Raw genomic sequence first — 15,955 nt, forward strand, 5'->3', positions numbered from 1 at the left:
CAAAGCCGTTGTTGCACACATACAAAATAATCTATGTACCGTTTGACAATAATCTACACATAAAGCACATTCAGCCATACACATAGCTCCATAGTACAGACACATATTTTAAAAATATTTAAAAGCAGAGATTCTCAAAAAGAGGTCTTCATTTGCCATTCTTAAGGCGACTAATAGGAAATATCACTTTCAATAAGGTTCCTCAAACACCACATGCGTATGCAGATGCAGAGATGGATATTCACATACCTGTGTATAGATGTTCAGAAACAAACAAGACCATCACACATGTGTGCAATCTCTTCTCCGAACCAATAAAGACAATGCTTTCCTAAGAAATGTTTGAATTTTATTGTACTTTCTTTTTTAAAAGAAAAGAATATCATAATCTTACACAATTTCTTTCAAATGGATAAACTTAGACAATTTATCAACGCTTCCTTACATTTTTACACCACACTGAACTCCAACAGGTTTTTGTTTTAAGGTAAACCAGGTTTTTGGTCCTTCCCTGTGGAGAAGTTACTTTCAAGTCAGTGAAAGTTCTTGGCCCATGATTAAAAGTCTTTGCCAATTAGTACTCAACAACTTCAATTCATTTTTTTCTGGTTCAAGATGAGTAGGAGCCTAATAAGGCTGTGATAAAAGGGCAAAAGGCACTGAGAGCCAAAAGCGGATTAATGAGCTCCTCCATTTATTTGTCTTCCTAACAGCTGAACTGTTACAACTATTGACACTCTTCAAAAGGTTCCGCTCTGAACCCTGTCCAGGCACTGCAGGCTCCAATGGACATCTTCAAATCCAGAGAATGGAGGGGCAAGAGCTTCCCCTGTGTGATGCCAAAACCAACAAAGCCCCATGGATCAGGTAATGAAACTTCAGCTTTTCCCCCTTTGAGATTTATTTACTGGCAGCTGACAAGGGGCAAATTCAGCTCGAATTGTGCAGTCAAGGCCCTGTCAAGCTTTTAGAGGCACCCTTGTCTTGAAGCACCTTCATGACTGGCATTTCACTCAAAAGCCCTCGGCACTGGTCCTTAACAGCTTATGACATCACAAAGGACACTCCAGACAGATGCCTACATGGCATCCTGCAGCATTTTAAAAGAGAATTAGTGGTTTTAATTATGGTCGTAGTATGAAAGGGAACCATGCAAGCTCCACAGGAGACCTTTGATCAGACCCTTTTGCTAGTACAATGCCACGGAACTGTGCCTATTCCTGGTAAGGGGCCTTTTCTTGCTGAATGACTCACCAGTGATCTTTGAATGCAGACAAGCTTCTAGCCCTCCCTCTTCATTAGTGAGCATTTCTATACAGGGGCCTATATAGTGCTTGGAGTCTAGGAGCTATACAATTGGGGGGAAAAGAAGCCCTACAGATTCTGGCCTCTACTTAGGAAGTGCTGAAGGACTCTGAGTGACTTTATTCATTAAAACAGGTTGCTATTAATTAACTGTCATAATAAAATAAAGAACTATTATTTGCATTTCTTACTATGTTCTCTTTAGTAATATGTATAAAAGATGCTTGTAACAGAAATGAATTTATTGAGCCACTTCCCCCATCCCCCCCAATCCCTGCCTTTTTTTCCCCTTTGCATTTTGGCAGCAAGAGCCTACTAATTATTGGGCCTAGATCTCTGAGTCCAAATAAAAATAAAACATAAATATAAAATTGATTAAGAAAATGCAAAATCCTTTTATCAGTTTCTGCAAATGAAATAAGCAAACATCAAATTAGCTTTTTTTTTTCAGTGATTTCTGAGAACGATCTAAGACAGTAAAACACAAACTTTTTTCAAAATATCACCCACTTGGTGCTTAGCATGAAGTGTAAGGCTATGTAACAACTATAGCTACTTTGTAAAAAATGTACTCCCACCTAAAGCCTAACATGATTCATTCTTTTTGTTCAGGAAACAGAAAATGTCTTTGGTCTGGTATTAATATCAAAAGAATTTAACTTTAAAATTGATCCCAATAAGCATGGCCCTTAAACAGTTCATGGTCAATATTTAATTATATGAAAATGGTTCATTCTCTTCTAGAATCTAATCCAGCGCAGTCATCTGGTAAAAGACTGGAAGTCAGAAGACTTTTCAAAAGCTTCTCACTGAAATGGTAATTTGGTAACACGGGATAAACAGAATTTTGCATAAATAGTAGATCTTAGTCACTGAACACCCCATTAAACAGTACTGCTGGACCATGTTGCTTATATCTGGGAGATGACTTAGTTTTAAATTTTTTATGCAGTTTCTTTTCTTGAAGGAAAAACTTCCGGACTTCAGAATTTTGGAAGCTGAATGATGAGCAGGTTTTTCATATTTTGCTGTGTCAGACATTTTTCCTGTTTCTCAGACTTTGCAGTTCTTTTCTTAGGTGCTTTAGAGCACCTAAAATATCAGCTTGCTGTGGATCATTCCGTGCTTTCTGAGAGTACAGACGGAAATGTCTGATGGTTTCAGATAACAGCACTTCAGGGTCTGCATCTCTTGCCTGAAGACGCAGCATCCGCTCACAGGCAATGGCATAGTTCTTGTGCCAATTCACTGGGTGCTCCTTTTGTAAATAGACAATCTCCTTATAAAGCTAGAAAACAGCAGAAATGTTGGTATTCCATTGTTATTCTTTGACTTTTTTTTTCCAAAAACAAACAAACCACAGAGGGATTAATAACAAGAAACAAAAATTTCAAGCAGTCTCCAGTAAAAATCTAATCATTGCTAGGCCATGCAGAAAATGCAAGAATGTTACTGTAATTACTACAGTAGCAGGAGGCAAATATGCTGCATCTAAAACTGCTTCTGAGGTTTTCAGATGTTGCAGGGGAAACCCAAGACACACTGTGTTAGGACAAAATGCTCTTCCTCCAGAAAGATGTTCTGGGGAAGGGATTTAGTTTTAATTCATGGAAAGCTATTTACTCAACAGGCAGAAGAGTTGAAACTCTAAATTTAGCTGTTGGAGAAAAAAGAAACAGCTTTATTTAGAAGACGGCCTGGAAAAAGAAAAAATTAAATTCCTTCCTTGAAGGAATTTAAATTTTTGTCTCACATTTTTGACAAATTTCTCTCTACATTAAAAATAACACTAATAACAATAGCAACCATAAAACAACCCAGACAAATTCATCATCACAGAGGCTGGGTGTGATAGAATTTAAGAGATATCCATAAAGTGAGATACTGAAAAGCTTCACAGTATCCTGTAATTTACAATTTTGACAGTTAAAACTTTGCCCATAGGAATTTAGAATTTTGCTTTTCAACATCAGAGAGCGTATTAATTGGATAGAGTTAGATTTTTTGATATTGAGTTTTCTAGAGGAAACACATCAAAAATTTAACAAATAAAACATACAAATCTGCAAAATGGAATATTACAGTTGCTTATTTGAGAATCTCACAGCTTTCTTGGAGACTGTCAAGTTACAGCTGTATTCACAGGCGTTTAACCTGTAGACTTTCTGAGAGTACAGGAAAGCAATAGTGCTTTCTCCAAGGGACAAGTGCTTTTTGAATTAGACATGACATCATTTAGTTAAAAGAAACCCAATCATATTATCTATTTTTCCAATTCCTACTCCAGGGCAGACAAATGCATACCTATTTTAAAATAGCACCCTCACGAAAAATTCCATAATCCATGTTTGAAATATTGTTTCAATAGTCAATAACCCTCAGTCGTCCAGCTGCCTTTTAAAGCAAATTTCCCCTTAGTTCCCTTGATTTTATACAATAGGGAAGAGGCTGGGCATGGTGGTCCATGCCTGCAATCCCTGAACTTTGGGAGGCCGAGGCCAGAGGATTGCTGGAGAACCAGGAGCGGGAGACCAGCCTGGCCCACAAAGCAAGACCCCATCTCTAGTTCTAAAAAATAAATAAATAGAAAAGAAAGAAAAAATGGGAAAGAACTTTCATATACATCAAGGTTATATACATCAAGGTTACTGTGAGCCTCCTACCCTTTTATCCTCTTGGTAAAATATTCAAAGTTGCTTTACCCTTTTCCTCATCCTTTTTTCTCCAGTGGTTTCTCTTCCTGAGGCCTCCTCTGATATGACACGGGTATAAAGGCTGTAGCATGCTGCCCTACACAAAGCAGGCATTCAGGAGCTGTTCAGTTTTCAAAATCCTACTAAGTTTTTTTTGTTGTTGTTGTTGCTTTACACATATCAATTTTATTTTGTAAATTAAGTACAATACATATTTCTATAGAAATATATACCTGTTAGATTCATGTTTGCTATTTTTTTATTTTAATTTTTGTGGGTACACAGTTGGTGTATATATTTATAAGGTACATGAGATAGTTTGATACACGCCTGCCATGCATAATAATCACATCAGAGTAAATGGGGTATCCATCACCTCAAGCATATATCCCTTCTTTGTGTTACAATCTAATTATACTCTTCTAGTTATTTTTAAATGTATCATAATGTTGTTGGCTGTAGTTACCCTGTTGTGCTATCAAATACTAGATCGTATTCATTCTAACTATATTTTTGTACCCATTAACCATCCCCACCCCACCAACCCACACTAAGGTGCTGAAGTCCAAAATAGATGCCAATACTTCCAGGAGCATTTCCCCAACTGCTCCAGAGAATGGAGGCTCATTCATGACCCACCTACTAGTCTTCAGGCAGCAGGACAACGGTGCTACCTTTTTCTGGAACATTTTGTTACTGATGCATTATCAACTTATTTTAGATGTCCTATTAAGCCATGTGTGCCTTATCTTAAGAAGCCCATCATTCTTCATCATGTGGAATTATATTTCCTCCTCTATATACATGTGTTGCTGTGACATTAGTCTTAGTGGACTGTATTCTGTTAGTTGGGGACACCTTCAAATTATGCAATTTATTCCTATAGGAATAAATTGGCTACTCCCTGCCCTGCTCCCCCACCATGCCTAAATTATTAAGTCACCTGAACTTAATATTCTGTATGAGCTATTGAGTAGGATAATGTAAACAGCAACAAAATTATATTCTTCACACCTAACAAGAACATTCTTGAAAAACTAGCACTAGGGGTGGTAATTAAGTAATTACCATGAAGTAATTGGCCTCATTTGTCTTGTAAACATTGTCACACATCTGGAGACTATGCAAAGGAGATACCAATAATCTGTATTCACTGAAAAAAAGAGAGCTTGCTGACCCAAAGGGACAACAAATCCACAAGCAAGCTTTAGTAGCAGCCTAACAACACACCATGGAAGCGGTCACTGATGAGAATATAAAATAAAATATCAGTAAGTCTCGGCTTTCTCCCAACTAAATATTACTTGTTTTTCAAAGAATTACAAGGTATTAGAGATAAACAGGATTAGTATATGAACAGGATATGAAAGATGATCTTTTCAAGTTTAAAGCCCATTTTCTTTTTTCTTTTTTAGAAAAAATAAAGGCCTAGAAAGGTTCATTGACTCAAAGTTGACAACTAATGGCAGAGTGGGCCTAGAAGCTAGGCCTCCCTACTGCCAGACAGAACTCCAGCATGCTGCCTTCTATAATCAGGTATCTTGCTGTCCTCAAGTGGGGTGCCTCAGAGGGTTCTGCCTTTGCCCCCATGGCTCGCTCCTTATGGACTGCTCTCCCCTCCCTCTCTCGCCTTCTTGCCCTACCATCTGTGTGGTTAGCTCCTTCTGATCTTTCAAGATGACACTCCAATGACATCCCCTCTGGAAGCTTTCCCTTCCTTCCTCCCTCCCTCACCAGCCTACTCCCCAGCTTGCTCCGGTCCAGTGCTCTGGGTTTCTGTAGCACCTCTGCGTGCCTCTCACAGCACTCTCAAGTCTGAACTGTGACTTGAGGACTTGATCTTCTGTCTCTCTCTAGCCTGCCACCTTTTTGATAGCAGGGATAAGACTTAACTGTCTGCAGCACACTATTTGCTATGGAGTGGGTGCTCAAGAAATGCCTTGTGAGTGAATATAAGTGAATAAACAAGGAACCAGAGATCACAATTGAGGAGTAAAAGTGGTCATACTGATTGGACACCATGCTATTTTGTCTTAGCACCAAACACTTGTCCTGGCTGAGTAGAACCACAGCAGTCTAGAGATGGCAGAAATATCTCAGCTGCTCATATATACAGGTCCTACCCTCTGTTTTTATTGGCCCTTGTCAGGATATTAGTTTCCTATAGAGCAGACTCTGCAAGTGTCCGAAGTGCCCAGTGCCATAAGTCACAGCAAAGCAGAGACTTGGTTACAATAGTGCCACAGCAAGCCTCCTGTATCTGCTCCCACTTCCCATCAGAGAGGACCGACGTGTGCAAGATCTTCAGTGTGGCTGTGACTCCCGAAGGTTCATTTGGCTTCCTGGGGCCACAGTTAGAAGACAGAGCCACCCTTCACGACTCTTTCTCTTCTCATGAAATCTCAACAAGCCACGGCCCTATCATTTCAAGTGTAGCCAGGGTCATGACTTTTGCAGAGAGAGTAACCAGCTAGAACTTGTTTTATATTAAGCTGTTATATTAGTTTCCTATTGCCACTGTAAGAAATTACCACAAACATAGTGGCTTAAAACAACATATAATTATCACCTCGCACTTCTGGAGGTGAGAAGTCATAAAACCAGCATGACTGCACTCCTTCAGGAGGCTCTAGAGGAGAATCTGTTTCCTTACCCTTTCCTACTTCCTCCAGAGGTGGCCTGCACTCTTTTACTCCTGGCCCGTTCCTCCATCTGCAAAGTCAGCATGTAGAATCCTCAAGTCTCTTTCTCTGCCCTCTGCATCTGCATCAGGTCTACTTCTCTGACTCTGACCTGCCTGCTTCCCTTTCATGAGGACTTTTATGATTATGTTGGGCCCACCTGGATAATCTGGAATAACCCCTGTCTCAAGACCCCTAACTTAAGCCCCCCCACCCCTGCTTTGTTACATAGGTAACATATTCATAGGTTGTGGAGATTAGGACATAGACTTTTTTTGGGTGGGAGGTATTATTCTGCCTACCACAGCCATTTACTTTGGATATTGTGATACAATTGAGGATTTGTTCATATTGCTGCTTTATAATGCCCAAATTAAGAGGGAAATAAAAGAATAAAAATTCTAATGTGATATACCCTCTATCCATCCCAAATAATCACCATCACCTTCCCACCAAATATATCTATATCTATATATAAAAGTATAACATACGTCATATGCATGAGCGTAGAGTTGAGCTTTCACTTTTGAAGGCATGTGAGCAGTTTCTGCCAGGTTAAAGATGAAGAATGGTGTTTTCATCCTGGGGGTGAGGATAGGAACCTTCATTAAAATCATACAGTCAATTGCACATTCAGGGCTAAATCTTCCAGGCTTCTCCACTGATAAGGGATGTACAAAATTCTTTATTGTCTTATTTTCAATTCTCTCATATTCATGGACATTTGCTCTGAACCAACAACAATCCCTCCACCCACCCACCAAGATGCTGCATTAACACTAATGACCAAATCTTTTAGAAAAAAAGCCTACACTCATCATCACTATTATACACTGTTCATCTTCCAAATGTACATTATTGTTATGCAAGAGAAGCCAGGAAAAGGGAAACCTGCTGAGTTTGCCAACACATCCCTTAAGGTACCCATTCACGAAGCTCATACCATGTGTGCCCAGTTCTTCCAAGGTGACTAGACCCTTAGACCTCATGAACTCATCCAGGTTGTATTCAGAACACCAATTAAATCAATACCTGTGTAAATAATTACCTGCTTTCTTCTTTTATGTGATTTCTTCCCAGCTTTCCCACATTCAATCACAGTGAATTGTGCAAATATACGGTATATCCTTGATCTATATTTACAATCATTATTTTGCAGCTGTATTTCTTGACCACTATTTAAAAACCCCTTCAAACTTATGTAAGCTCTTTGTATCATAACTGTTCTCAGCGTACAGTCCCTGGCTCAGACTGGACATCAATACATTTTTGCTGAAGGAAGCACTCCCTATGTACAAGATACTCCGTCTGCATTACTTAGGACTTTTACATTAATACTTAGGCCAAAGTTTGTTAGTGTTATTATGATTTAAAAAAAAAAATGACAGGAACCAAAAGAAGTTGCATCCCTATGAAATGTTCCATACAGGACAGGATGACATCTCTCTTCTCTGAACTACAGGAAAGTATAGGCTGCATCAGAATAATATTCCAATCTCCTTTAACATGTCTGTCTGCTCATTAGACTATGCACTTCATGAGGGTAGGAACTGTGTCGTATTCATATGTGTAGCTTCAATGCCTAGCACGGTATCTGGCCTCCAGTAAGTATTAAATAAGTGCTTAACTAATTAACAGGCACATTACAAATGGAGGCAAGGTTGTAATGATTAATTTCTACTCAATCAATTACACTCACTTTAATTAAGGCAAGAAAGCATAGGAGAGATGAGTGTTCCAGAGGCAGACAGATGTGAACTTTGGACTCCATCAATAGCAGCAGTGTGCCCTTGGACAAGCAGCCTTTCCACATCCAGTTTGTTCTTTTATAAAATGGGGATCATAACCTCAGAAGTTATTGTGTGGATGAACTGAAATATTCACGTATGATTAGTACGGTGCCTCAAAAACATAATTGTTCATAAATGTTATTTTCATTATCACTACTCACCCCTACTCTTGAAATTAAAACTGCCATAGGCTACTTCCCTGTCATATTAAAAATAAACTGCACACACAAAAATGTAGATAAGTCACCTTGCTTGCCACATTTCTTCATTGGCCACAGATTCCCAAGAAGATGGATCAAACCTGTAGTTACAAGAAAACAATATTTTTCTGTCATTCCCCCCCCTTTTTTTTTTTTTTTTGAGAAAGAATTTTGCTCTTGTTGCCCAGGCTGGAATGCAATGGCACGATCTCGGCTCACTGCAACCTCCGCCTCCTGGGTTCGAGTGATTCTCCTGCCCTGGCCTCCCAAGTAGCTGAGATTACAGGCACCCACCACCACATCCAGCTAATTTTTGTATTTTTAGTAGAAATGGAGTTTCACCATGTTGGCTAGACTGGTTTCGAACTCCTGACCTCAGGTGATCACCTGCTTTGGCCTCCCAAAGTACTGGGATTACAGGTGTGAGCCACTATGCCCAGCCATCATCCACATCTTTGCAAAGGATACATCATGACTGTTTTATCATCTGACAAGGCCAATAAAATAAGATGAATCTTGAAATACTGATAGTGATCAAATTAATAAACGTGTTCTCCTAAAAAAGTTGAATTATAAGGAAGTCTGCATTTTGGTAAATATCTTTTTAAAAATTTTTAAAAATTATACTTTAAGTTCTAGGGTACATGTGCACAACGTACAGGTTTGCTACATATGTATACATGTGCCATGTTGTGTGCTGTACCCATTAACTCGTCATTTACATTAGGTGTATCTCCTAATGGTATCCCTCCCCTCTCCCCTCACCCCACCACAGGCCCCAGTGTGTGATGTTCCCCTTCCTGTGTCCAAGTGTTCTCATTGTTCAATTCCCATCTATGGGTGAAAACGTGGTGTTTGGTTTTCTGTCCTTGTGATAGCTTGCTAAGAATGATGGTTTCCAGCTTCATCCATGTCCCTACAAAGGACATGAACTTATCCTTTTTTATGGCTGCATAGTATTCCATGGTGTATATGTCCCACATTTTCTTAATCCAGTCTATCACTGATGGACATTTGGGTTGGTTCCAAGTCTCTGCTATTGTGAATAGTGCTGCAATAAATATACGTGTGCATGTCTTTATAGCAGCATGATTTAGAATCCTTTGGGTATATACCCAGTAATGGGATGGCTGGGTCAAATGGTATTTCTAGTTCTATCTTCTTAATCTGCACAATGAGCTCCCATGCCTCAAGAGAGCAAACAGAAGATCAATGGGAAGACATTGGAAGTATCCGGAGAGCCAGCCGTTCATAAGAACTATATGTTAGATGGCAACAGGGCAGAGGTGAAGTGTAGGTCACTCTATGGACAGAGGTTAAGAGCCAAAGAGTTGTGAGACAAGGGGATCAGCCTGAAGAGAAGGGACTCCTGCCTTGGAAAATCACTGCTGGAGCTTTGATGCTGCTCAAAGAACAATGGCCAAGCCATTTGATTTTTCTTTCTCTTAATTAAAATTTTCTTACTATGTATATATTTGATAGAATGGGGATAGTGAACAATGTTACGTACAGGTATTAGTTGTTCAGCTGTTCTTTTTCTTATGATGGCCGTAGAGTGCTTTGATCATCCACCTCTGGCTGTTATACAACAATGTGGTCTGTATTTGTGCATACTGACTTTTCAAAAAACCTTTACAGTATTTTAAAATATAATCTTGTCTGTTGCTCTTAAATTATAAGCAATAGGTTATATAATCTTTAAATAATTCATAATTTCAAAAGTAGGTATTGGAGGCACATTTCTTTAGATAGTGACTCTGTGTGTATGTGTGAAAGCAAGTAAAAGAATCACTACTCCATAGGTAGAAGAGCCTAGAGAGTGACTCATTTTCTGTATAGGAAACAGTAAACTCTATGTAGAAATGCTTAAAGGGGCCGGGCGCGGTGGCTCAAGCCTGTAATCCCAGCACTTTGGGAGGCCGAGACCATCCTGGCTAACACGGTGAAACCCCGTCTCTACTAAAAAATACAAAAAACTAGCTGGGCGAGGTGGTAGACGCCTGTAGTCCCAGCTACTCGGGAGGCTGAGGCAAGAGAATGGTGTAAACCCGGGAGGCGGAGCTTGCAGTGAGCTGAGATCCGGCCACTGCACTCCAGCCTGGGCGGCAGAGCGAGACTCCGTCTCAAAAAAAAAAAAAAAAAAAAAAAGAAATGCTTAAAGGAAGGCTAGTAATGCCTCTAAAACATAACCAGATTGATGCCAAGAAACTCTGAAAACAAAGTTACTCAAAGCTGAGTCTTCCCTCACAGAGAAGTTATCTGCCATTCTTAAAGAAAAAAAAAGTGACAAGTTTGTGCAAATGGAAACTATCATAAGCAACAGAATGCCTTTTAAAGTTCAACGGCAGTTAATGAACCTCTTCCGCTTTTAGGGTAATGAGCTATAGGATGGTGGATGATGCAGTATTCAAAGACTTGGAAGTAGAAGGTGCCATCATCTATCCCCCATCACGGTATCCACACAACCAGCACTCTCTTCCCTCCGCTCTCCCCATTGTTTTGTAAATAGGAGAACGAGAAAGACATGTTCTCTTTCTGTTGTTTTATGGTATTTTGTGGGTAGCAAGTAACAATATTAACAATTAATAAAAAGTAAAACAAAAAAATTAAAAGGCATCTCAAAATGCAGTGGCTTTTTTGGGTACTCAAAACTGTTATGTTTATATGCATCAAAATGCAACTGCTGTTCATACCTTCCATATTCTTCAGTCCAGTTATAGATATTTTTTGTAAGTTTAATCCATTCCTCAGGGTTGAATACAATCTCCAAAGGAACTAATTTGTCACAAGACCCCCATGGCCAAAGTGAATAGTTCTTTTTCCAGGTTGGGTCGCCTTCATGAATTCCTATGCAAACAAATGTTTCTTTTCTGTTGGAAATAGAAAAATACATGATGTACTTAAAATTTAAAGTTCTAAATGTTAAGTAAATATAATTCATGAAAGATCATTTTTAGATTTTTTTCCCAATATTTATTACCTATATGATTTTGGAAAAATTACTGAACTATCTGGGTCTAGTCTTCTCATTTGTGAAACAGGTACAACAACTATCTTTCAGAGCTGTTTAAGATAATGAGGTATCTGATATAATTAAGTGTCAAAACATAATAGAGGCTGGATGTGGTGGTTCACACTTGTAATCCCAACACTTTGGGGCGGAGGTGGGAGGATCGCTTGAGGCCAGGGGTTTGAGACCAGCCTGGGCAACACAGTGAGATCCCCATCTCTATTTATTTAAAAAAATAATAAAGTTCTAGTTCTGGAGAAGGAATAACTACAGTCTACCTTGTCTCTCCCACTGTACACAACTTAATTCCTGGACACAGAATACGTGGAGCAGCTATCTGAGGACTCTGAAAAGTAAATGGTAGAAAGATTGAGAAAAATGACCAGAATTAGACGTTCCATCACATTAGTGATAAGTTTACCATGTTTTTCCCACCATGGGGGGAAAAAGGAAGCTCAAAACTCAGAAGTATGTTTCAAATAAGGACAAAAAAAGCTCTAAGAAAAGTCCCCACATTTTTTTGTAGCCCAAGAAGTAGAAAAGGGGACTAAGGTTTGGAGACAGTGGAGGAAATCCCCCAGGGCTTTTTCCTTCTCTCCTTTCCCAGGTGCCAGGCAACACTGTGGCATGAGTGGAGGCAGCAGCATAGTGATAGTAGCAGTGGGTTGGCAGGCACCCAAAACTTCTCTCTAAGCAGAGGCATTGTGGTTCCAAGAGTGTGGGGCAAATCTCCATTGCTTTTTGTCTCTCTCTGTCCTTCAGCCTGGCTCCAGATGCAGACACAGTCACAGGAAGGGCATAGCAGAAGAAAGAAATTAAAGCCCCAGCTTTCTGGCCAGAGAACCAATAAGGAAGGCCCCAGCAAGTTGGAAAGTAATGGGGTGACCACAGAAAGGAGAGAGATGAAGAGAGTAATCCCATAAAGTTGTATATAAGCTCCTTGCTTATCTCTGAGCTGAGCATGGAGGTCTGACCCTAAAGAGTTTGTAAAATTAACCACAGGGCAGACCACCACCCAGGTTCCAGACTGGGTACCCGGTAGTGTTACCATAGGTAGCTAGTCAGGATGAGCAGGGCAGGAGAGGACTCCCCTCCGTCCCACCCCAACCCCACCAGGAACTTCAGAAAACCATCAGGTGATGGTCAGACACTTGTCACACTGCTTCTCTAAAATAGTACCTGGTCACAGCCAGCACCAGGAAAAGGAAGTTTCCCAATAGATAGAAACACCTGAAACTGGTGATCAGCAGCTTCCTGAAAAGATCTCAGGAGTTGAACAAGTGGGCTCAAGCATGTGCACTAAAAGGCAAAACAGCAGAGTTTAACGGGTATATGATCTTCTAAGGCCATTCTACCAGTGAGGGAAGAACGCAAGTGAGCATGCATACAACTCCAGTAAACACACTGACAGTCTCTCTCTTTTTTTTTTTTTTTTTTCTTGAGACAGAGTCTTGTTTTGTAGCCCAGGATGGAGTGCAGTGGCACGATCTTGGCTCACTGCAACTTCCACCTACCAGGCTCAAGCAATCATCCTGCCTCAGCCTCCGGAGCAGCTGGGATTACAGGCATGCACCACCATGCCTGGCTAATTTTTGTATTTTTAGTAAAGCCAGGGTTTTTCCATTTTGGCCAAGCTGGTCTTGAACTCCTGACCTCAGGTGATCCACTGGCCTCAGCTTCCCAAAGTGCTGGGATTATGGGCATGAGTCACTGTGCCTGGCCCACAGTGCACATTCTCACCTCCCAAGTGCTAACAGGCTACTGCACATCCAGGCAGTCCAACCCCAGGGAAGAATCAGGGGAGAAGGGACGCAAGACCTTAGAAATATGCCAACATATAAAACCCTGAGTCAAAGGTCAGATGGGGCAACTTGTCTTCCAAGTCGCCTGCTTGGCCTTCTTCCAAGTGTAGTTTCCTTCCTTTCACTTCTGCTTTAGAGCTTTTAATAAACTTTTACTCCTGCTCTAAAACTTGCCCTGATCTCTCCTTCTGTCTTATGCCCCTCAGTTGAATTATTTCTTCTGAGGAGGCAAGAAGTGAAGTTGCTGCAGACCTGTATGGGTTTGCTGCCAGTAACTCAGACACTCGCCACCAGTAACAGTAGCAGACACATGGGATTGATCCAAATAGCACTGCAAATGCTTTGGAAACAGAACTGGTATTGGAACCACAGTTCACAGAAGGCAGGCCAGAATTTGAAAGCTGAGATTAACCTGGCCACGGGCTTGCTAAACAAACAAACCAAAAAGTCATCATTCTCCTTGGGATTTATATAAGACCCAAATATTCAAAATGTCCAGGATACAATCCAAAATTACTCAGCATATGAAGAACCAGAAAAATCTCAACGGATAAAGGAAAAGACAATCAATAGATGTAAATTCTAAGATGACACAAATGCTAGAATTGTCAAAGACTTTAAAACAATGATTATAACCATGCAAAGAAGGGCAAATGCTCTAGAAACAAAAGGAAAGATGGAGAAGCTCAATAAAAAAGTAAAATATATAAAAAGGAACCAAATGGCTTAATATAAGCTTGGTGAGACAGTATGTCAGGGAATTTGAAGAGAGAGAGAGAGAAAGATACAATTTAAACAAAAAGAGAAAAACATTGAAAAAAAGTACCGAGTTCAGGCATCTGCGGGACAATACCAAAAGGTCTAAATTCATTTCATCGGAGTCTCAGGAGGAGAAAAGAAAGACTGTGAAATAGGAAAAATTACTTAAAGACATAATGTATGGAAAGTTCCCAGATGTTTTGAAAGATACAATCTTAACAGGCTGAAGAAACTTGGTGAACTCCAAACAAGTTAACTCAAAGAAATCCATGCTAAAATATATTATAATCAAACTACTGAAAACTAAAGACAAATAAAAAGTCTTGAAAATGGCCAGAGAAAAACAATACATTTCACCTAGGGGAACAATTATTTGAATTACCATGGATTTCTACTTAGAAGCTACTACACAGGCCAAAAAAATGTAACTTACTTTTTTTTTTTTTTTTTTTGAGATAGGGTTTTGCTCTGTTGTCTAGGCTGGAGTGCAGTGGCACAATCATAGCTCACTGCAGCCTCAAACTCCTGGATTCAAACAATCTTCCCACCTCAGCTGCCCAAGTAGTTGGGATCACAGGTGTGCACCACCACGTCCAGCTAATTTTTTTTTTTTTGTAGCAACAGGGTTTCCCTACGTGGTAAAGGTTGGTCTTGAACTCCTGGGCTCAAGCAATCCTCCTGCCTCAGCCTCCCAAAGTGCTGGAATTACAGGCATGAGCCATTGTGCCCAGCCTAAAGTATTATTTTTAAAATGCTGAAGAAAATAGTATTATCAACCCAGAATTCTATTTCCACAAATATCCTTCAAAAAAGAAGGTGAAATAAAGACATTTTCAGATAAAGGAAAACTAAGAGAATTCACTGTTAATAGTCTTGGTTTAAAAGAAATGCTTAAGGAATATCCTCAGAATGAAGGGAAATCACACAAGAGGAAAATGTGGAATATCAGGATTGAAGAAACAACAACAGATCTGGTAAGTATCTGAATAAATATTGTAGACTATTTTTTTCTCTTAAGTTCTTTAATATCTGTATGACTACTGAAATAAAAATGACCCTATCTGACATAACATATAACACAAAAAGTAAAAGACTTATATGGCAGTAAGGTTTCCACATTCTGCTTGAAGTGGTAAATTATTACTCCTATGTAGACCATGAAAAGTTAAGTGTGGATGCTGTAATCTCAACAGCAACCAACTTCAAAAAAAACTAAACAACAAAAACTTTACCAAGCGATATAGTAAAAAATCTCAATAAACATTTTTAAAAGAAATACAAAAAGTCAGCCAGGCGCAGTGGCTTGCGCCTGTAATCCTAGCGCAATCCTGCCTTGGGAGGCCTTGGGAGGCCAAGGCAGGTGGATCGCTCGAGGTCAGGAGTTTGAGACCAGCCTGGCCAAAATGGTGAAACCCCCATCTCTACTAAAAATACAAAAATTAGCTGGGCATGGTGGCACACGCCTGTAATCCCAGCTAGTTAAGAGGCTGAGGCAGGAGAATCGCTAGAACCTGGGAGGCGGAGGTTGCAGTGAGCCAAGATTGTGCCACTGTACTCCTGCCTGGGTGACAGAGTGAGACTCCATCTCAAAAGAAAAAAAGAAATACAAAAAGTCAATTAATCTAAAAAAATACAATAAAATAGTAGACATACATGTAAGCATATCAATATTTATATTAAATGCAAATGGTCTAAACACAGCAATTAAAGATAGA

At 39.8% G+C, this 15,955-nt stretch overlaps 1 protein-coding gene across 3 annotated transcripts in view; it reads right to left on the reverse strand.

Annotated features, from left to right (window-relative positions):
• Nucleotides 1-327: 327 nt before the first annotated feature.
• TMEM260 (transmembrane protein 260) overlaps nt 328-15,955 on the reverse strand; it is a 326,427-nt gene continuing 310,799 nt past the window's right edge. For 2 of the 3 annotated variants that reach the window (XM_033187933.1, XM_033187934.1), the window contains 4 exons: nt 11,363-11,539; nt 8,717-8,770; nt 7,171-7,261; nt 328-2,593 (listed from right to left, as the gene is read on the reverse strand). In XM_033187933.1, coding sequence (XP_033043824.1) covers nt 2,339-2,593; nt 7,171-7,261; nt 8,717-8,770; nt 11,363-11,539 — 577 coding nt within the window. In that variant the 3' untranslated portion in view covers nt 328-2,338. Of the gene's footprint in view, nt 2,594-7,170; nt 7,262-8,378; nt 8,551-8,716; nt 8,771-11,362; nt 11,540-15,955 lie in introns of all 3 variants that reach the window. The other variant, XR_004431595.1, reaches the window with a different exon arrangement.

Source organism: Trachypithecus francoisi, unplaced genomic scaffold (assembly GCF_009764315.1).
Source record: "Trachypithecus francoisi isolate TF-2019V2 unplaced genomic scaffold, Tfra_2.0 Lachesis_group3, whole genome shotgun sequence".
NCBI lineage: Eukaryota > Metazoa > Chordata > Mammalia > Primates > Cercopithecidae > Trachypithecus > Trachypithecus francoisi.